The sequence below is a fragment of the Microcebus murinus genome, chromosome 4, assembly GCF_040939455.1.
Source record: "Microcebus murinus isolate Inina chromosome 4, M.murinus_Inina_mat1.0, whole genome shotgun sequence".
NCBI lineage: Eukaryota > Metazoa > Chordata > Mammalia > Primates > Cheirogaleidae > Microcebus > Microcebus murinus.
Genome location: NC_134107.1, coordinates 8,713,751 through 8,737,520, shown reverse-complemented (window position 1 = coordinate 8,737,520; position 23,770 = coordinate 8,713,751). Strand labels below are relative to the sequence as shown.

General features: G+C 39.5%; 1 protein-coding gene across 22 annotated transcripts in view; it reads right to left on the bottom strand.

Moving 5' to 3' along the window:
* Positions 1-23,770, bottom strand: part of PPP6R3 (protein phosphatase 6 regulatory subunit 3) — a 147,789-nt gene that overhangs the window by 59,025 nt on the left and 64,994 nt on the right. For 21 of the 22 annotated variants that reach the window (XM_012757457.3, XM_012757460.3, XM_012757468.3 and 18 more), the window contains 6 exons: positions 19,162-19,394; positions 13,224-13,410; positions 9,990-10,127; positions 7,772-7,837; positions 5,373-5,485; positions 815-928 (listed from right to left, as the gene is read on the bottom strand). In XM_012757457.3, coding sequence (XP_012612911.1) covers positions 815-928; positions 5,373-5,485; positions 7,772-7,837; positions 9,990-10,127; positions 13,224-13,410; positions 19,162-19,388 — 845 coding nt within the window. In that variant the 5' untranslated portion in view covers positions 19,389-19,394. Of the gene's footprint in view, positions 1-814; positions 929-5,372; positions 5,486-7,771; positions 7,838-9,989; positions 10,128-10,613; positions 13,411-19,161; positions 19,395-23,770 lie in introns of those variants that run through there. The other variant, XM_076001709.1, reaches the window with a different exon arrangement.

The window sequence follows — 23,770 nt, the reverse complement described above, 5'->3', positions numbered from 1 at the left end:
ATAAGTAAATTAGCATTGTACATAAATTATAAAAAATAACATAGTATATCAGCTGAGCATGATGGCACACGCCTGTAGTACTGGCTACTCAGGAGGCTGAGGTAGGGGAATTGCTTAAGCCCAGGCGCTCTAGGTTACAGTGAGCTATGATGGTGCCACTGTACTCCAGCCTATGTAACGGAGTGAGACCCCATCTCTTAAAAAAGAACAACAAGACAAACATTAAAACATTAAATGGCTGGTTGGAGGGCTAAAGGCCACAAGGGCAAAAACAGATTATATTCCTGATTATGAAACACTTAGCATAAATTCTTCCTTAAGGGCTTAAACCACCTGGCTATCCATTTTGAAAGACTCTCATAAACTATAGTGCCCTTAAATGTGAAACCTAGAAAAAAAGCAACCTGAAGGTCCAAGTTAGTATCCGTAAAAAAGAATCAAGAGATGGAATGAGTTACTGAATCACCAGGACAGCTGTCCACTGACTAGAATACTTATTTTCAATTTTAATGAGCAAGAAATAAACTTTTCCGTGTTTGAGCTATTACATGTGCTTTGAATTTGTTATAGCATTTATTATAGTAGCATTTTCCAAATATCACTAGAGTCTAAATACTACCAATAAATAGTGTTCAACAAATTATTTTTCAACTGCATCTCTATGTATGGTATTCATATAAAACTAAGCTAACATTTATACAGAAGATAAAGATTCAACACCTGAAATTCAAGGGGATGCTACTGTAGCTTATCTACCAAGAACTTAACCCTTAATATGGTTCATTAAGAATCTTAAGACAAAAGAAAAGCTTACGTTGGTCGTCGTGTCTCAAGTAAAGTCAGCAGTATCTGGATTGCACTGACTATGGCTGATTCATTTTTCTCCTTGTGGAAAATATTTGATAGAAGCTGCTCTATAATTTCTTGCCTAGGGAAACAAATCAATAGTCAAGTGCTAAATGCAACATCATTTTCCACTAACAACTTCAGAAAAAAGATCACAGCACAAGTAAGATGAGTGTCATACAAGAGTGCAACTGCACTTGGGCATATTTGTTTTACTCAATATTTAACTTTTATATATTTATTAAGGCAGGCAATTGATCTTGTTTACTATAAATGTAGCTGCCCCTAACAACACACACACACACACACAGCTATCTCTTTCCGTTAGCAAACTAGTTTGGGCCCTGCTTGCCTTTATCTTGTTGAAAGCCAACAAATACTTCAAGACTGAAAGTCACCTCTCACTCAGACCATGGCTGTGTTGTTGTTGATGGCTGGGGGTGGTAAGAAGACTCAGAACCATTCACCCCCCACAAAAGGAGTGAAAACTTTCAAAAAGGCTAATTACAACCTATAAATGTTTTCCTACAAAGGCATGAATGTGTAATTAACAAATATCTAAAACAGGAAAAAGAGAACATCAATTGCTGCATTTTACTCTACAATTAAAATTCAATAAATCAAAATAACATGGCAGCAGTGAAATGGATTTGATTGAACTATTGCCCAAAAAGCATTCTCTTCCCATTACACTTCTCTCGTACATATGCAAGATCACAATTAATATAAAACACAAGGGTAATCTGTTAATTAAATGTATATGGACATTCTCAAGGAAAATCTGTTTCTTAGGATCTCAGCAACTTTCCATATCCATGTGAGTTAAGAAATGGAATCTCTCTTACAACATGACACACAGCTTGGTTGTCCCTTGTTGCTCGCCTGGCAAAGATGCCAGTCATCCAAAGTACAGCTGTGCTTAGTGTGAACACCAGTTCCTTGGCCACCTGCTGCCAAGCTACGGGCAGCAAGTAGGAGAGAATCTCTTTATATTTGGGGAAAGCAAAACTGATTATCTACCTAACTTCAGAGGGTCCCATTGCAGGAAGATGTTTTCAAGTACTCCCAGACCAGCACTAAATTGCTTATGAGACCTCTAGCCAAGAGTACTGTAAAAGTCACTCAACACACAGCAGTCTACAGACTAAACATGTGAAACTGAGCTGTGGAAAACAGACTGCCTTTTACAGTAAATATGTATATTCTTCAAATAGCATCTTCACCACAGGTGGCGGGATACCAACACAACATCCAACTGTAAATGTCCATATACTCATAGTACTCTTATTCATCAGAGAATAATAGCACACTTTCATAAATACAGATGCCTCAAGGGAATGGCTAATAGAGGCTCTAGCCACTTCATGGCTACATGCAATTGGAAGTCTACTGCATCCATGAAAGAATTCTACTAATGGACAAGAGCAACATAATAACCAGCACAAACTTGATGGTCAAGATGCAATAATACCACAGTAGGTGTGCCATATTCTGATTCTTATTTACACATGAAAATGTCACCGAACACAGAAGGAAATAATAAACAAAGGACTGGAGCTTATCAAAAAGGATAAAAAGAATGTCTTCATGTTCTTTAAGTAAAAAGGTATTTATATACATGTGAGAGAAAATATATTCACCTTCACATTTAAAAAATCAGGAGTTTTTGGATAAGCACCAGTAAAACTCAAGATATGAGTTGTTTTATGCATGAAGCCAGCCATGTTCTTTATCCACGCCTTTGAGACAATGACTTACCTTTATTTTTTTAAAATATGGGCAGCCACAGGAAAGACTCACTTCTATAAAACTAACTGGCTCAAAGAGGATCAAATCCAACTTGTTCTAAGGGCTTTGTACTTAAAAATTTTCAAGAGCCACTAAATGAAATGCATTCAATTTATGCCAAGATTGCTTCCCAAGATAAATATTATCTAACAATTTAGTCCACTTTCTTAGCAATTTCTTGGTACCAATACCACTCTTTATTATCATCTTCTTTAACCTTAGCTTATTTCAAAGTTTTCTTTAAGTACTAACCTATACTTATATTTATACATCTGTTGTTTACATATACAGTAATACCCAACCTATGGGATGTTTGGTATTATAATTAGGTAAGTTATTTATATGTTATGTATTGCCAATAATATCTATCAGCTTATTATTATTATATAATAACTATAACTTATTTATCAAATGTATAGATATCTATTAGTATATTTGTCAAATATATACAGATACTATTATGATTAATACAAGTTTATTAAACTCATAAAAATCTTTTGTCATTGTGTATTTACTCAATCAACGGAAACTGCAAAAACTGTCACAATGTGGGAGCATTATCAGATATCAGTAGGAGTTGGGTCTCATTCTCACAAAGACTGTGGGAAGCACCATTACAGATTAAGCTTCCCTGCTGTTAAGTATAGTAAAGATTTTATTCGGTGATATCACAGGACCACCGACTCAACAGATCCATGGATTTGAAGAAATGTACTCCAACTAGTATTTAAGGATATAAATTCTGAGCATACACCTATCTTCATTCCAGAAATTAGTTGCTCGATTCAGAACTAAAGACACAGCTGGGCTGGGTGTAGTGGCTCACAGCCTGTAATCCCAGCACTTTGGGAAGCCAAGTGGGAGGATCATTTGAAGTCAGGAGTTCGAGACCAGCCTAAGCAACATAACAAGATCCCATCTCTATAAAAAATTTGAGACATTAGCCAGGTGTGGTAGCATGTGCCTGTAGTTACAGCTACTAGGGACGGTGAGGCAGGAGGATCGCTTGAGCCTCTGAGTATGAGGTTGCAGTGAACTACGGTGATGCCACTGCACTCTTACCTAGGCAACAGATGAGACCCTATCTTACAAAAAAAAAAAAAAAAAAAAATACAGGCTGGGTGTGGTGGCTCAAGCCTGTAATCCTACCAATTTGGGAGGCCAAGGGAGGAGGATTGTTTTAAACCAGGAGTTCAAGATCTCACATATTTAAAAAATTAACCAGACGTGGTAGCACATTCCTGTAACCCAGGAGTTCTGAGCTGCAGTGAGCTATGACCATGCCACTGCATGCCAGCTTGGGTAACAGAGTGAGATCCTCTTTTTGTGGGGGTGGGGAAGCTGGTGCACATATAAGCTCTGATGATGAGGTCACACATTTGTTCTAAATAAAGTTTGGAGGGCTGTAATGGCACTAAAGAGATCTGCGGTCACTACTGAGCAGTCTGACATTTGGGCTGATCCTGCAAAGTCTAATATGGGAAGCCATTCACTACATGGGGCTACCAAGCACTCAAAATTTAACTCATCTGATTTGACATGTACTAGTGTAAATACATGCTGGATTTCTAAGACTGCATAAAAACATTTAAAATTACACTGGCTTTTATTATATTTCTAGTGGAAAGCAATATATGGAGCCATATGAAACCACTGATATTCAACATTTTTAACCTACTCAAATGTCAATTTTAATAAGGTTCAACCTAATTAATACTACAATTAGTGTCTGAATGTCTTGTATGTTTAAAAGGAGTACATGTGACATCATGCCAAGAATTACTAAAATGGGGCAGGTAAAATGCCATTTTACTCAAAAGCCAGTCATCTCCTGTAGTTTTGCTGCTTTAGAGAACTTGTCAACTCCTTCCTATTCTACAATACATGCTGTGAAAACACAACTTTACTTCTCAGAAGATGAAGTTTAAAAACAAGCTAACTTGTCTCTAAATTATTCCTTGCCTGTCTCACACTTGCCAAGGAAATAATACACAGTGTTTTATTTTAATAAAAGGGCCTTACAGGTAGTTACATCAAAAGATGCAAAAGCGCCTCAAAATATATAAGGACTAAAAAAGAACTGACAAAATCATTAAAACAAAAAACACAACAATAGCAGTAAATTGAAGCAAGATTGTCATTAGTACTTAACAATGCTAGCTGAATGCACTCTTTCTACTTATTTATTCCAAGTAGGGAAATACCTGATTTTTCTCTATTAAAATAACTTTCAGCTGTTTGAATGCAGATCAAATGCATGCTCATGTTTACAGCAGACATTCTTTCTGAAAATGTGTGAATCTAGAAAAAATAGCACCCTATCACCAAGCTGTCTTCTACCTAAACATGAAATGATTGTTTAGGTTACCCCCAATCAACTGCAAAGATACAGTAAACCCGAAGAAGACCTGATAAAAACTGGTTACTAAAATGTGTCAAATTAGTATGTACACAAGACTATTCCTCATCGAAAGACCCTTGGAAGCAGGGACTATAGTTATGATGTGACTACATCTTATGATGGCTCTACAGAATTCTAGTTATAAATGCCATTCATTTACCTTCTCACCCTGCCAATCTCCACTGAGACAAGGAGGTTTTCCTACCTGCTCACCCACCCAAAGTTATTTTCCAGGGACATGAATCCCACATAAAGAGCACTTACCAATCACTCACGATGGTAACACACCAAACAGCATCAATATGAAAAAGGAACAAGAACAGAGTTTGAAACATACTTTTCTAGAGTGGCAAGCAGGGGATCTGGTTCTGTACTGTTCTGAATTTGTAACATCTGGTCTCTGCTCAGGCGAACAATCTCACAAAGTGACTGTGATGCATTTGAATGTCGCTAAAGGGAAAAAGTACAAATTTAACTATAAAATACATTAGAAGGTAAATTTATAATAAAAATGGAGGGAAAAATTGCTTAAGAAATAACAAATTCATACTGGCCACAAGCTGCAGTGAGCAAAAAGTCAAGTCTAAAAGAAATAACATCCTGAGTATTTTATTCTGTCCGGCTAATGAGCTTTACAATATTGCACAGTACAGTTTACTATGTGTAGGGGGACATGATCAAAATTCTGACAAGGAAAATTTTCTACCATTGAATACTTGGAAAAAAATATACAGGTTGAGTGTCCCAAATACAAAATTCTGAAATCCAAAATGCACCAAAATCTGAAACATGACACTCAAAGGAAATGCTCATTAGGGCATTTAGATTTTTCAATTCAGATGCTCAACAGTATAACGCAAACATAAGATGTATTCCAAAATTCAAAAAAAGGTGAAATCCAAAATTTTTTGGTTCCAAGCATTTCGGATAAGGGATACTCAACCGATATCCCCAAAATATACTTTCATCAGCATAGAAAGATGCACATACTTCTGTGGCTTAAAAAATAAAAAGCAAATACAGCTTTCTGGAAGATATCAATGGGTAAAAAATACTAAACCTTCTCTCAGTACATACTATATTTATAGGAAAGCTCTAAGATCTCAGAGCTTTCCTGTGGCATGTAAAACTAAGCATGATTCAAAGACTGAACACTGTTCTCCCAATACAGGTAGAACAACCATATTCCAGCTAAGATGGCAACACACACTAGGATATCCAAGCCCACTGATTCGTCAGAAGCCTAATAATTCCCTAACAAATATAAACTGGTCAGTACAATTGTAACATGAAATTTATCACTTAATACAAAACAGAAGTATCAATAAGACTGTCCAAAAGGCAAAACTGACTTTCTTCTAACTCAAGTAGAGATAGTGCTGATGTCCACAATGCTTTCTGCTTCTCCAAAAACTTGCTGCAGAATTGGACTTCTCCTTTATCAATGTTTCCTGAGCCCTTCAGACAGGTCCTATCAAGCAACCCTATTCCTATTCTGCTGAACAATCAAATTCTTCTGCTGAAGAACATGAACATAGTGAGGAGTAAGCTTCATTCATAGAAATTACTCCCTATAAAGGGGGCCTGCCATGCTCCTGTCATGGCTCCACAGCCTGCACTAGCCACACTTTTACTGGTGGGAAATGTGCTCCCATACCCACAGAACTTACTAACTAGACTGCAGGCTCCTTCTAAGCAGGGGTTCTCACACTCCAGTACTCCCCAGCACCCAATCCATGTATTCACTGGACATGTCAACTCTGGCAACAATGACAAATATTGCAAGAGAGTACACACTGTGCTGTTCCAAGGAGGGATGAGGTAGAAGTGACAGCCCCTTCAATAAAGCTCAGGTACCAAAAGTTTTTCAAGGGACCAGAGTAGAAGGGGTTAGATCCACTGCCACAGAAAATTTCCCTTCTGGCTCCACGCCTCTTCCTTTGTGCTGCTCACCCATGGTGCTCACTCCCCCATCTAACCTGCAACCTGGAGGAATAAAAGGAGGTGCCCCCAAACCCCTCAACACACTTTAAACTGCCCTTAAACCAACTCCTTTGTAGATATTAGGTTGAACCATATGGAACTGTCATGTCTGTAGGTAAAAATGATTGACTACTGGCAATTTCATATGGCTTGGTCTGATACTTAAGGTGGTGACCTTTTAGATCTTAGAGAGACACACACCCACTGGTCCCAGCAGGCGTCCTCTCAGCACATAGCTCAATCTGCAAACTCCAAATCAAACTTCAATCCTATTGCCAAGTCAATCTTTAGCACACAGGACAAAGGCCAAACCTGTCAAGCTTAAAACTCAGGTCCAGGAAGTATAATAACCAAGTTAGAGAGGGGTTCAATGGTGAACAACATCCTGACCTGTTGCCTGCAAACCTTTAGCCAGACAAGAGAACGTGAGTGCAGATGTGGCCTCATCAATGGGGCTAAAGATATCCAAAAAAGCAGCATGGATGAAGGTTTGTAACAAAGGCAGGCAGATTCAGCATAAAATCCCAGCTCTGGAAAGGAGGTGGCGCTAGAACAGGGCCTGTTTTTGCACATTTATTGAAATTTTCTGGGTATCAGCAGAATGTAATATTGTTTAGAAAACTGACAACTTCAAGAATAACAAATTATTGCTGTTCTGTCTTCTCTGATCATCTTTACATCTAATACAAGTATGCTCTGTGCCCAAATAAAGTTTTTTTCAACCAAGTTTACAAATCACACAAGAGAACTTACATCTTCTTCTTGCGATGGATGAACTATTTCCACAAGCCTCTGGATAATTTTCTCCTCATTTAACCACTGTAAAACACATTGTAGAAGTAATCATAGCAATGAGTGGCTCTTGTTCAAGCCCCAATGAAGATTAACATACTTGGAAATATCCATCACATTTTAAGTAGAATGTTACAGGTTTCTCTGGACTTTGAACACTACAGAAAATTAAAAGTCCCCCAAGGAAAATGCCAGTGAATATATTATTTTAACAGTGGCCAACAGTACCAACAACTCCCCAAATTACAATACCCACAAACTAAAATTCTATACATCAGCTCCTCAGCTATGGGGTAACTCTGAGACATTCAGCACTAAAAGTGTTTGTACTCTGGTTAGTAAGAAGGGGAGTGTAGGGATTAAGAAGGATAGAATTTATATTGTTTCTATAAAAGCATGTTTGTTCTGAGCTTCAGAAAGACTAAGAAGAACAGTATTTAGTAGCAAGCCTCTGGGTTAAGAAAAAACACAGGATGAACAAAAAGGGACTTTTAGATTACAAAACCAAACTCACTGTAGGAAACATGGGGGCGGGTGTTTATCTGCCCTGTCACATGTTGGCAAAGAGCTATTATCACAACTATGGCAATCTCTTTTTAGCCTATGTATGAAATGTTGCAGTGAATGAAAATATAAAGGGCATTAAAATGAGAACAAAAGTCAGCTGGCTTATTAGTGCCTGGGCAGTGAACTAATCTGTCCTTGACCCCTACTGTCTATTTACACGCACCTGTATTCCAAGCCCATTCCTGGACTAATTTTCCCATTGCCCCTCAAAAGTAAGACATTTTAGAGTTTCTAACTAACCTTCCCCAACCTATGCCTTTATCATTCATCTATTACTATCTCTCTCCAGAAACACATCTATTTCTTTAGAAACATGCATGCTCTAAAATTCAATCCAGAAGTGACCAAATGAATAAACAACCCATTCCAGCAAACCATGCTGAATAAATATCCCCTCATAATAATCTAAATATAAAGGTGACCTTCCTCCCCCTGGTCCTTAACAGTCCTACTCAGAATCTCCAACCTCTTTTGAGAAGACTCGTGTTCACCAAGGAACACCTAAAAGGAACTGGGCATCCCAATTTAAGGCCCCTAACCACAGGCAAGTTCCAGTACAGCTTCTAGGTACACTCACAGCTGGTTTAGTCACAACGACTGTGGTGCCTGGATCATCTTGACAAATCCACTAATCCTAACCCCATCAAACAAATGTACTCCCAGCACACCCGCCCACCTCAGTGGGACATGCCCTGGCCTTCGCACCACCTGACAGACCTTCCTTCCCACAGGCTCTCCTGTTTCTTCTTATGGCCCCTTAGGTCTTTAATTAAAATTAGCATTTTCAACAAAACTCATTTCCAAATAAATGAGTCAGTTCTAAGGTTCCAGAAGTGAGTATTAAAGATGGAATGGATTGAGTAATGGTTCTAGAAGGCAGAGAAGGGAAAGAAAGGGAGAGAAGAGATAGAAGACAAGAAGACAAAGCACAGACGAGAGCCAAGGAGAAACCTTATTTTCAGGTTACTTACACCCTCCTCTCCTCCCACCCAAACTCCATCTGAGACAACTATCTATTCAAGAGGGACACATCCTAAAAATCACCATTTATTTAAAATACCTCATTTTCAAAGTAAACTCCATTCTCCTCCTTATCCCATGTTCCTAGATGCCCACATAAGAGTTACTTCTGAAGCCTGAATCCCTGGAATATAGATACCTCTCCATCCTGTCTTTCAAAGACAGCCCTGCAGAGTATGGCCATCCTCTCAGAAAAGAAGTGTCATAGCATACTCAGGTGAGACTTAAAGGCCCTAGCCCTCTTGTTTCTGCTCTTATTACCAAACCCAGCTTTAAGACAAATCCTCAACACATTGTGCCTCGCCATAAAAAAACCTCGCCACAAAAAACCAATCAGCAAAGAGGGGAAAACCTCTCACAATGAAACATCCCACACACCTAGAGATGTGCCCATCTGAAATCCTACTCCTGTAAAACCTGAATCTCTTCCTATCTTGAAACAATCTTTCTTCTCCGCCCGCCTCCCTGCCCCCCAGACAATCCTCTGCTACCAACCCTAACCCTGTGGAACCCTTCCCAGCACAGAGCAGCCTGGCGGGCTTGCAGGCCAGCACCCCGACCCCAGTCAGCAACAGGTCAGAATTCTACTCACATTCAGCACATCTTGCCTGGGCTGTGGAGGCTCAATACATGTCAGGAGCCTGAGCAACAAATCCATGATAGCTGAAGTTCCTATATGCTTTATAATAAGGTCTACAAAATCACGTTTCTTCTTTAAGAAATCCACAATCTAGAGGAGAACAAATCAAAAACTGAAAAGACATGTAAAACTTGGGAATTACAAACTTTATGTTTTAAATCTTGACCCACCTCTCCCCTCCAAAATCCCACCACTACTTGAGGGTCAGTAATGGCAAAGGCTGAATAAGCAATGACATGTCAAATTGGAGAGCCTGGCTCATGGTTACAATATGCAAAAACCCCTTAGGTAAAAAACTCCCCAATTAGCACCTGTCCCCTAATACAAATGCAACACAATAGAATCTCTTATTTCTATTTACTTTCATTAATTCTCTAAGAATGGGGATCAAAATTTTAAAACGCCTATAAAGAGCAAGAGAATATACCATTCTACAGTTTATGGACACAAAGCAAGTCCATTAGATTTTGCACTAAAATGCACAATATTCAAAAATCCTAATTATACTCTAGCAAGTAAGAGTGAAAATAACATTCAAAACAAAGAATTCTACTTCAGTCAAAGTAACTAACTCACCTGGCTATACAAACACCACCTTTGAATTCGATTTCAGCAATTCACCTGATATAGATTAACACCAGAGGATGGCTGGTAGAAGAGGAGGCTGATAGCTACACTGAGGGAATATGAAAATAGTAACAGAAATCAGACTCTGTCACTGGGTCTCTTCTGTACTGGAAGAAGAGGGGACTACTCTGTCCTGTGCGGCCTGTGTACCTTCTGCTTTCTGTGTGTATGTGTCATCTAGTCCAAGAGCCTCCATGAGTCCCAGGATAGACCAGTGTGGCAGCTGCTGTAGGAAGATCTCACTGAAGTTTCTCCAAAACCCCAGGAGGTGGGGATTGAATATTTCAAGGATATAGATGAGGAAACCAAGGCTCAGATAGGCTAAGTATCTTCCAGAGCTAAAAAGTGGCTGCCCTAGAGTTTAAATGTGGCTTTGTACAGCACAAAAGCCATAATACTTCAATGATTCCACATGAATTAAGTCTGACAGGCAGAGATAACAACTCAAATATGCTTCTTACAATTAGGTATAAATATAAGATTAACCATCACACATTGCTTCTCTAGACAATGAGGTTAAACATTACAATATAAGCCCTCAAGAAAAGACACATAATCCAAACACAATTGAGTCTCTGTAACAGATTTTTAAAGGATAGTAAAGGAGAGAGGAGGAAGTCACTTGTGACCAAAACATTCTACAATTCAGTGGCAGAAACACTGGACCTGCAGCCCAAAGGCACAAACCCCAGCTTGTGCCATGAACAGTGCAGCAAGGACAGCAAGGACCTATTCCATGGATGACATTGCTGAGGTGCTAATCACAGAAGATGCCCTACAGCTGGACTCGTCTGAATTTTTATCACTTGTGGTTTGCACATATCCTAATAATATATAACAGAAAACCTTTATTTACATGCACAATTCTCAAAGCAGAGAGAGGCCAGGTTTGACCTTTACCTGTAGCTAAAAGAGCAAGGGCTGTTGAATCCTCTCGCTGTCACTCAGTCCTGAATGGAGAAATATTACTGTAACAAGCACCAGGCCAATGGGACTCTTGTGCCAGTGTTTAACTGGCACGTGCCATCACCTCTACATAGATAATACGTCTGACTCTGAGGTCCAATACAAGTACTCAGTGCCCCAGAAAGTTTTAAGTGTATTCTCACTCTATCATATGTACACAGAAAATCATGGCTCACAAATTTGGCTTCCAATAGCACAGAAGTGAGGAGAAAAGGCGCAATGAAGCGTAGTATCTAGATATTGGCTACAACCATCCCTGAGAAGGGTGATGCGATGGCTTGCACTCTCCTAAAATAGCTAGCAGCACTTTTATTTCTAAGCAGAAAGCAGAAAAAATAGACAATCTGCATTAGAATAATCACAATTTGGGGAATATTACCTAAGAGAAAAGAATCTTATTTCCAATATACTAAGGAAGATTATCCTACTCAATTAAGAGCATGAAAGAATGACATTTCTTTCTAAAATAAAACATGTATCCACTTTGCTTTGGCACAGAACAGAACATACTGGGCCCAAAATAGCTCCAGTCCTTTCATGAGTGCTGAGAGTAAGAATGGGTCACCCAGAGCCTGTTTTCCACCATGAAGGATGCCAGTCCTGACTGGTTTGACCTCTTTCACCTCACATCATCACACCCTTGCTTGCTGCAATTCTGGCAAGTCTGTTATAAGCTTGTATCTGAGCATCTGAAGCTTTAGTTGTTCCTTGGGTGCCCAATTCCATAAAAGGACTATAATCTTCTCATAAGTAGATCCTTTTCCACACCAATATCCCATAGAGCAATGGCTCTCAAATTTTAGCATGCATCACTTGGAAAGCTTGCTAAAAACACAGATTACTGGGCCCCAGCCCCAGAGTTTCTGATTCAGTAGGTCTGGGGTGGGACTCAAGAACTTGCATTTCTAACAAATTCTCAGGTGATACTGATCCAGTAGAGAATTTCTCAAGTACATCTGCATTAAGAATTAAAAGAAAGGAAAAAAAGGAGGAAGATACTGTAACAGTAAGGTATAAATTTTTGTTAAGTACTACTAGATAAGAATAGCAAAGCTATGAATGTACACAATGGTCTATGCACGCATATGTCTCAAGCTAGACATTTAAGTTTTGAATAGAATCAAAACAGAATCACCATTTGTATAAACCAATCATCAATTACATTTGTGGGAAAGGCTTTTGGTTTAAGCTTCATTTGTAATTATCATGGGGGGGGAACAAAACAAAGCAGAGTCACTAAGACTCTGTCACATGTTCAATGCTTAGTTACGTGCCACAGTCCTATCTGCACAAATGAATGCCCAATATTCTCATGCTTCTAACCACTTGTCAAAAGAGGAAATCAATAAATATGCCAACAAAAAGATATGCCAACAATTTGAGATTTGGGGAACCTAGAAAAGAATATGCCATGTTAGAAATATTCATTATTGTATCAGTGTAAGTCAGTCAGCACTTAGATGTTTACAGTTTAAAATATATTCTCTTGTAGAACCTGAACTTAAGGCAAACACTAAAGTAACAATACTACTGGGGGATCATCTCAGGGGGATGATCGGACCTAATACTTACCTTTCGGAAAACAATATTTACCTGTTCTGGTTTTCTGCTGATAAGAATACTTAGCACCTTGCTGAAGAAACTGGCAAGTAGTGGGTTCAAAGGGGAATCGTTTAGGAGGAAGCTATATAATTTCATTAGCAAGGATTCATCTTCTCCCAGTCTATCATTCATCTGGGAGACATCAGAAGTGAGCAACTCACAAGATATATTTGGATACCTAGAAGAACAGGATACTTACATCATCATCTGCATTAATAGTTTAATTAAATAAAGTAAAACACAAATCAGAAAGGCTTCCTAAAAATTTTGTGGAAACAACAAAATTATCTACTGGGAACTAGAAAATCATTTCAATCCATTCTATCCAATCTCTATATTAAAATGAATTTTCTACTTTGTCTGAACAATTGTTTTTAAACCAAGCTTTAACAAGAATATATTTTGTTAGAAGAAGCTACAGCATACCTAGGTGTTGGGAGCCAATGAGGCCACACTGTGAGTGTGGCCTCCTCAGTGAGGAAAGTCACTGGAGGAACAAGCCACAGGCCACAAACAGCAGCAGCCTACTCTGACATGGAAAGCAGCTTACAAGACAACTGCAGGGGACACTGGTTTCTAGGAAATGCACATAGCACCTTGTAATTACTTAAGGCACACTGTAGGTTCCTGGACTGGCCTTTTTTTCAGATGGGTTGTAAACGGTACTATAAAGTTGTTTGTGGGGGTTATCAATTGTTCAGTCTACATCACATCTTAAGAATAAATATCCTCCTGAGCACCCTGGCCCAGAACTGGCTCCTTCCTGGTACAGACTGGGAAAGACTACCTCTGACACTCTTGGCCGACCCAGGCAGGAGAACTTTCTGGGGCAGCTTGGCCCAGATTTATTAACTTGTCTGTTTATCCAGTCATTAGTCAATAAATGTGGTTAACTCCTTCAAAAAAAAAAAAAAAAAAGAATAAATATCCTAAGGCCAGGCGCGGTGGCTCACGCCTGTAATCCTAGCAATCTGGGAGGCCGAGGCGGGCGGATTGCTCGAGGTCAGGAGTTCGAAGAATAAATATCCTAATATATTGAAGGGGAGAACAGGACATCAGCCTGGGTTACCCAGATGGGAAGCCATATACAAAAAAAATGTGCTTTCCACATCAGCTGTCCAGTATCTTTTGGAGATTAGTACAGATATGAAGTCACGATCAGTCTTCACCATGGTCTCCCTCCTGTAGGATACACAGGCCCACAGAAAGCAACATGACATTTGCTCTGGATGTATCCATAGCTTTAGAAATACCTGCACTCCCTAAAGCATGCTTGCCTCTGACAACCAGACTACTCACTCTCTGAAAAACAGGCAGAAGATCCATTTTCTCCACTCCTTTTACCACAATCTCTTTCTTGTCTGTTTTCAATGGTAACAATGGAGACACCAAGCCCACCCAGATGACACTCTTATATGGCCCACAGTTTACTTCTCTGCTCTTACATTCCTCCCTGTTGGGCAGCCAGGACTCAGAGCTCCAACTAGTCATCAGGAGTGGCAAGTTCAAATACTGATCAGGACAGGGAGGTGACAACAGCCAAAAGCAGCTGCATGACAAAAGGTGAAGACTGTGGGCTAGAATGTCTAAGACACACCTGGAGGCATCCAAGGCAAGCAAACTGGCTGTTTCAATACCCCTGGCTCAAAGAGACATGGCAACATACCAGAAAGCCTTAGCCCTTGAGAGGGTCTAGTGTGAGGTCAGAAGACTCAACAGTATGAGAATGTCCCAGAATGAACCTTTATAGGAAGATGATGGAAAAGAAAGAAAATAGACCTGGCAGGTATGTGGGCAAATGGGTCAAACAGCAGACTTAGGTGTACAGCTCAAAGTCTCCCTCATTTTATGCAACACACAAAGATGTCATATAAGCCCCTATACAGTAACCATTATCCCAGGGGCAGGATAATGCAGTGGTTACAGGTGCAGCTACTTGAGTCACACTACCTAGGTTCAAATCCTGCCTCCACCACTTACAAGCTATATAAACTTGGGCAAGTTACTTAACCTCTCTGGGCCTCAGTTTCCAAGTTGGTAATATCAGAACAAGAGTCCTTAGCTTGTGTTGGAGAATAATACAAAAGGCTGGGAAGAGGGTCTAGCGTGAAGTAAGTGTTTAATAAATGACAGCTGTATTTTATTTCTATAGCTATTGTGGGGGTTGGCAGGATATAATCCCTCAACTGCCCCAATTTGAAAACTGCTGACAAATAAAGAATTAGTAAAAGGCAGCAGACTCAACTTTGGCTGTGAATCAAATGCGTGAGTGTATTCTCCAAATTCTGATGCAGAAAGTCCAGGGCAGGGCACAGGCAACTTTGAAATTTTTCACTTTCTGTAAGTGACTTGGAGGTATGATTTAACTCAAGAAGCATGAAGAATGGGGCCTAGGCGTTATACAAAAAGCTCAGAGTTCTGGTTCTAGACAGTATGGGACTACTTTCTTTCCCTCCCTCCTTAACAGTCAACAAACTTCTGAAGCATCCAAAGATATCCTCCATTCCAACCCCCAGCAAGACCCCTCCCTCCCCATCTTGTGTTCTGACTTCCTTTCCTTTGTACTGAAAACACATAGACAACCAGAAGAGAACTCAGCCCTCTTGCACCACCAGCCACTAGGCCCTTCCTCCCCAATCCCATGGGAGTCGTCTTTTCTCTTGAGATCATCCTCTGAGTGTCCTCTCGAAGGCATTCCCTCCTGCCCACTGCTGCATGGCACACCCCAGGACGGCCTGCTCCCCCACACTGGCATCACCTCCCCTGGACCACATCATTCTCACCAGCATATCAGCAGACCACCATTTCTTCCACTGAGGACAAAAACAAAACCTCACTCCTCTCCTAATTGCACATCTGCCTGTAGCTACCACTTCCTCTCTCTGCTCCTGTTACAGGGAATTGCATGAAAGAATTGTCTCTGTTGGTCTCCAACCCCCTCTTCAAAGGCATTCCCAGTAGGCTTTCACCTCAGTCACTCCAAAGAATTTGCACTGATGGGGCCCAGGGTCTCCATACTGCAAATTCAGCGGTTTCTTATGAGCAGCAGCCCTTAAAGCACTGTCCCCCTCTCCTTCCAAAAGCCTGTCTTCCCTTGGCTTTCAGGGCAGCAGTCCCTCCAGGTTCTCCTCTTGCGTCTAGCTGCTCCTCAGTCCCTCTGTGGAACTGTGGGCCAGCCAATGCTCTCCATCTCCGATCTCTGAAGCTTTCTACCACCTACATCAGAGCTCAGCCTCATGGCTTTTTATGTCCTCTAGCTACCTGCTGCTACTCCTCATCACCACTTGATGTCTAACAGGAATCTCAAACATGATAAGCCCAAAACCAAATCCTAACCTTTGCCTCTGAAATCTACCATCAGTGCCATAAAGCCACCCCATCCTCTAAACTGCTCAAGCCAAAACCCTTATTGTCTTCTTGACTTTTTCTCTCCCATTCCACTCCTGTGAGAAAACCCCTTCAGGACTAATTTCATCTAGTACCTCTGGAATCTGACCACTTCTCACCAGTCAGGTCCACTATGATCTTGTCTTTCTCTGCTGAGCACTGTAGCTTCCTAACTGACCTCCCCACTTCCACTCCTATCCTCCTATGGTCCCCACACACAGGGCAGGCAGAGCAATACTGGAGAAGAAAGTCAGGCCACCACGCACACAGCTCAAAATCTTCCATGGCTTCCCATCTCAAGCAAAGCCAATGTCCTAACTGAGCCTACTAGGCCCTGTGTGATCTGTTCCCAGAGCTCCTGACACCCTTCCTCCTCTAATTCTGCCCCATTCACAATGCTGACCCGTCCCTGGCTGCCCAGTTGTTCTTGGGGCACGCCAAGCACATGTACACTTTTAGGGCTTCTGCACTTGTTATTCCCTCTGCTTAGACGTTCTTTTGCCACATGCCCACGTGGCAATCACCCTCATCTCCTGAACAGCTCTGACCAAATGACACCTTCCTAATGGAGCCTTCCCGGAGCTTCCTCCTCCTACTCTATCAGTTACGGGAGTCCTGTCTTGTCTTGCTTTGTTTTTCTCCAGAGGACTTATGTGACAAACTGTGAGTGTGCTTTGTAGTCTGGTTTACCCCAATACAGCAATCATTCCATCATCCCCAAACCATAAAATCCTAAATTTCCTTAAATGACTATAGTCATCTGAAACACTTTCAGATCCCATCTGAAACCCGTCTGTGCTAATCTAGATGTTTATGTTATCCAGGATACATTACATGCATCTAGCGGGTCTGCTTAGGTTGGATACACGGCAGAGTATTGTTCCATCCAACTCAAGTTGTGCTCCTTCAAAATGGTGCCATGCAGAAAGCTATGTACCCAGGGGAGGCAGATCTGCTCTTGCAACCTCCAAGGCAAAATGCTGGCAAAGCAATATAATACAACTGCCGAGCTATGTTATAATGGGGAAGAGGAACCACCACTTCTTTTTGGTGAAGTATGCATTTCATATAAGGCATGCTTACTCTTCCTCAGTTAAAAAATTATTAGCTCTGGCTTGCGCCTATAGGCCCAGGTACTTGGAAGGCCAAGGCAGGAGGACTGCTTAAGGCCGTAAGTTCAAGGCTGCAGAGAGCCATGTTCATGTCCATTGCACTCCAGCCTGGGTAACAGAGTAAGACCTTGTTTCTTTAAAAAATATACTTTTTACATTTTATATAAAAATAAAGATATATGTATGTATCTTAGCTTCATTCAGTATAAGAAGAAACAGACCCATGAAGGGTAAACCACCTGCCCAAGTTCTCAGAGCTTGGAAGGATGGGAGGACAGCTCTCTGACCCACTCCACCCACCCACCCCCGCCCCAACAAGGATCAGCCCCAAGTTAAGCAGCACTCACCCAGTTCACAGTGTTAGTTCACTGTGGAGGAAATCCCAAAGTAGTAAAATGTCTATCTTTGGGGGCTGGGAGCACACTAGTATTTCTGCTACCAAATTGCTTTCCTTCTCCTTTTTTAAGGCACTAATCTCTGAGTGAAGGCTTTCATTGACTGCTAAGTGTCAATCTTAATGTCTGGCAGAGAATATGGCATTCTTAAAGATCCAAGCTACCAGCAGCTTAAAAGCATTAACAAGTATTATTTCCCTGATAGCATGTTTCTCTCCAAGAAGAAATGAGATGTTTGAAAAGAGGGTCCGACTGGCAGAGAAAGAGCAAAGGAGACAATACTAAAAGCCATAATTCTTCCATTAAGTTGTTTAATTGTATCATCAATTAATTTTTGTTCCTGAAGTTGCTCTGTTGGGGAGAGGGGAATATTTCAATAGAGTTGGATATGAATAATAATTAACTGAAGCCCCAATGCTTTACACACCTATGGAATACTCACAAAGAGTTTCCAGGAGTTATACAAAAAGTGTTACAGGGATGGTAATAAAGGGTCCTCTCTATGTTGTCATTCTGTTTATGCAAAGATGAAACCGGTGATCGGTAGATAAATCCACTGTAGCTTTCCATGGTGTTACCTGCCTACATTTAGCTATGCTAACATTCACCAATACCCTCATTTTCAGTTAATAAAATTTCAGACTTTATTATATTACCAATGCTCTTCACAACCCAAACTCTGATTTATATCTGCTATGTGATATTGGGTGGTACATTATCTCCATCTTCCTATTTGTGAAGCAAAGAGAATACTTACTTGAATCATCTTATTGCTTCAAGAAACTTTTGTCATCCCTGTTTATAAACCACATTGCCCTTCCACAAAACCTTTTGAATGGAATTCAGAACACTCACTTTAAAATGCCCGGGGTTCACTGGATTTAGTTCTAGAATGGATTATGTGCTCCACTGACCACCTCAACCTTCCGTAAATGGGGACAGCAGCACTAGAGAATTCTTGGACAATCAGAACTGTAACATTCTACCCCCACTTCACTTTAGTCCCACCCTAAAGAGAAGATTGAATTTTCTTACTTGTATCTGATCTTTTCATCCATGTCTTGAGGTGGTTCTTCTATAATGAATGAGACTAAATCTTCGAGACATTCTGCTTTTAACAGAAATTCTATAAGTTTGCGGTTCTGAGCTTTACATTCCTGTAAAACATCTTCCTCATCCATTAACTCCTTCAGTGTTACATCTTCTCTTTCTAGAAGTGTGTCTATGTGGGATGATGAGTGAAGATCAAATTTCCAAAACATGCTGGTCTAAACAAAATGCAGAGAGTATTCATAAAATTTCAACTTCACATATTAATTTTTCATAATTCAAATTTCAGTTGTTTTTACAGTATAAATTGCCAACATGGCTTACATAAGTTAAATAAGTTTCATATTGAACCTATAAATACTTTTTAATGAGTAACACTGGCAAAATTTTTTCCTTCTCAGAAAAGAAAATATTTGTATTGATTAAAAAAAATTTGACCTGAAAAAGCTCAAAGCTAAAACTTAGGATGATTTTAACCTGCAAAAGTAATTCATCCATATCTAGTTAAAAATTTAATGCTAGAAGAGGGGAAAGTTACTCTTTTCTTAAGGGTGAAGAATACATTCTTACATAGAACAAATATCTTCAGCAAAAAATGACAAGTAATTAGGCTTAAGTATCTAGAACTCTTCAGAATACTAAAGAATTAAATAATCACTACTAAGCAGCACTTTCAGCCACTGATAGCACTTTCACAGTCAAAAGTCTGAAGTAATAAATTGATAAAATCTGTGCCATTCTTAAGAAACTGGAATTCTTGAGGAATTAGAAACCGATTCTCCTCAGTTTACTAGGAAAAACTGCACAATCTAACTTAAAACAAGCACTCCACAATGCCATATATATTGTCCTCAACTTCATGCTCATGTTCCTTAATAATTCAAACACAAAGTTTGTTTCCTCCAGTTAGAGCTAAAGAGGTACTTATTTGTTACAAATGGTAACACAAAACAGAGGGTTCACTATATAATCTAAAGGCTTCACTCTCCACCTAGTAAAATGTCCTGTTACTATCATCAAAAAAGCACATTAACATACATGTTATTTAGAAGAGCCTAGGTAAAAGGAAGGCGGCTGCAAATGATTGTAACTTATGAATGGTGTACATTTTTAGAAGCATGTATTTTGTTAAACCCACCCATATTAGGAGATCAGGCAAGAAAACACCCTGATTTGATTTGCCTCAATATAATTTTTTTAAAATGAGATCACAGAGGGCAAAATTTATTTACACTGTTAGTCTCACTGATTACTGCAGGAATAAAAGAGGAAAAACAAATTGTGCACCATGGCAATTTACTCAGGGATCTCTAAAGGCAAATTCAGGTTGTGATAGGTTGTGGACCACTGAACTTGACTATTAATGTATGATCACAGTATTTAAAACATAGGCAGTTTTAAGGAAGCTTTAAAAAGCCCCTTATGGAATACATTTTAGATAACAAAATTAAGAAATAAGAAAGGTATTATAAAAATTGTATCTATTTTTTAAAATCTCTGAATGCTTTAAAGGAAACATGGCAATATTCTCACATCAATTAGTAACAGCAGGACCTAGGAATGAACAGCCACGGTGATGATTCACCTTGCCAAGACTCACGCCTTACATGAGAAGTGATGTGGAGGACTGACGTTCAACACAAAGCTTTGTGGAATGACACAAAGTCACAAAGCAAGGGCCCCAGTATGAGGCTCAGCTGTCACTTTCCTCGTAATGATTAGACTGATGATTACTATAGATGACATCACAGACTATGCTAAAGAAGCACAACTCCCAGCACTGACAGCAACCACCACCCCCTTAGGCTAGCATGTGACCTCTCTGCTTAAGATGAGAAGTGAGGAGGGGCGTCCTGTAGAGGTTACCTGGGGGACAAAATGCATTTGCTAGTGAAGGAAACAAGAGAAACCAACTTCTAATATTAATATAATAATTAAGGAAATAACGGCAAAGATGACATTCAAGTGACAGGGAAAGAACTTTCAGGAAAATGTCAAGAGAGATAAACCTTAGACAGAAAGGTTTTTTGGGGTTTTGTTTGTTTTGTTTTACAGATTTGTGGTTAATGGCAAACAAAATAACCGTATTATGCCACTTTATACTAAGAAAATTGACAAGCAGAGAAAACGAAAAAAGGATTCAAAAGATAACTCCAATAAAGGAAAGGGAAAAAAGTTGCTTTCCATTACTACAAAGGAGAGAAGTCATCCCTTATTGGAGGGCCCAGGGCACAAAGTAACAATGTTAGTGCCATGCACAATGCTAACCTTGGAGGAACATGGATCATTTATCTGCAAGTTTTTTTAAATCACTAATTCTCTTTTAAGAAATGTATTTGAACCACTCTTCCTCAAACTTAGTATTGAAGCTTATGATGACTAAAATAGCAACACTGAGCATAGTGCCCCTGTAACAGGAGCACACACGTCACAGGCCTGTTTAGCCTCCAAGCACATATTAACTTGCACTTTTCCTTTAAGGATATAAACAAGCTAATGGCTCTGGTTTAGCTGAAATAGTCAAATCACCTTAAGGAACCACCCAAAAACTAACCATTCATATCAGTCTACCTTGTCTTTAAAGTCGATCACAGAAATTTTGACCTTTCTATATTCACAGATCAACAATAGTTCATTTACTTATTTTAAATACTTCAGCAAAGTAATGGACTGAGAAGGCCACCATGCATATTCAAACACCTTCCCATGACACCCCTCCAACACTATCAGATCTATAAGTATGTACTTAGTATATATAAGTCAAATTTCTGATAATCTAATATTTTCTCCACTTACGGTCAGAAAAGTTGAATAGTTAAAAATTTAGTCTGAAGGCTTTTTTAAAAAAATCCAATCTTCTTTAAAGTAGCAAGTCTCTATTTTTTGCAATTTCATATATAAAGGCAAAGTATAATGAAAAACACTAAGAAATAAATCACAAAAAAGCAAATCTGACATCAAGCACTTTACCCTTAGCTTATTATAAACAGGATATACATTCATCAATCGAGTGAGACACTATATATGCCTACAAACTAGATAAAGTCAAACTTCTGAAGTATGAATCAAGATATAATTTTTCTACTTCAAGTAAGAACCAATTTCCAAAATCTTAACTTTAAAAAAGAAGCTCATTAAATACTGGATTTATTAAAAAGACTGATAATTAGTCATGATAAAGAACGAACAGGAGCAAACAGACCCAATCCAGCCCACAGCTTACCAGCTGAGGATGATTTTGACATTTTTAAAGGGTTGTTTTTGGGGGCGAGGGGAAGATGCGACAGAGACCATCTGTGTCCTGCAAAGACTAAAATATTTACTATCTGGTCCTTTCCAGAAAAGTGTGGTGTCTCTTGCTTCAGAGGAAATAAAGGTTCCACTAACACTCACTTTGGTTTCTGCTGTCTCGGCCCTTGCACCCTGCCCTGGCACAGTGCAGACAGCTGGCTATTCCCATTCCCCCCTTCCTAAGGCACTCACTAGGCAGGTATAGCCACATGACAGTTTTTTCCAATATGCCATGAACCATAAAAACTCCATGCTCTGTCCCCTACATCTGGCTGGATGCTGATAACCAAAAGGCCCTAAGGGATGGTAGAACCAAAACATGTAAGGTGCGTTGATCCCCAGATCACCACAAGGAAGAAAGTTGCCTGCTGATCTGAGTGCCTGCTCAAGCTGTCACAACAAACAAACCCTGGTGTGCACATGGCCTGTAGCTTTCGGCAGTGTGGCCTACCTGACGAACCAGGTCCTCTAATCCCCCAGCCCATGACTTTGTATTTTACTATACTTATTTGAAACAAGAGAAAAGGAAGTCTTTAGTAACTATCTGTTGTAAAATGACTAATTCCATGTACACTCCACTATTCTGAGTTAGAATAATATTTTTCAAATAAGAATACTTTTTGAAATACACATTTCCATGGTGAATTTTCTTTGTATTAGGTATACTACAAACTGAAAACCAAAATACAAGCACATTAGACTCTTCAGGCAAAAATTAAATATTTTATCTTTTAGCCAAAGAGCAAGCTGACTGCAAACAAATGGCACTGGTAAATCAGTCACCCCTGACTTGGCCCTCCCTTCTATTTGTGCTCTCTGAAGTAGAAAGAAGCTAGGTATAAAATAACAGTTACAAAGTTCAACTAACCAGGACCCTGAGGTAAAAGAGAGGTCTTTTAACCCTTTGCACTCGTTTGCTTTTTTCTCGATTCCTTTATTCTACTCAGGATTTAATTTTTTAAATACTCCAGATTTTACAAAGCGTGGCAGTAGAATAAAAAACTGGAGTTTCTTTTCATACAAACTTATTTATTTGGATTTTTTTAATATTTCAAATTATTGATGCATTCAAAGAGTAATTTTAATCTCTATAATTTTTGCTAACCGTGTCGAGTCACACTCAATATACAAGTGCAAAGGGTTAAAAATATTAACTACTAGGAAAAACAATTAACACTCAGAGAACCTCAAGAGTCAGAACTTCAACAACTTGTTTTTAGTAAACATAAATATACTTTAAAATTTACAACCTCAATTACACAGTCATGCATCACTTAACAGGGGGAATACATTCTGAGAAATG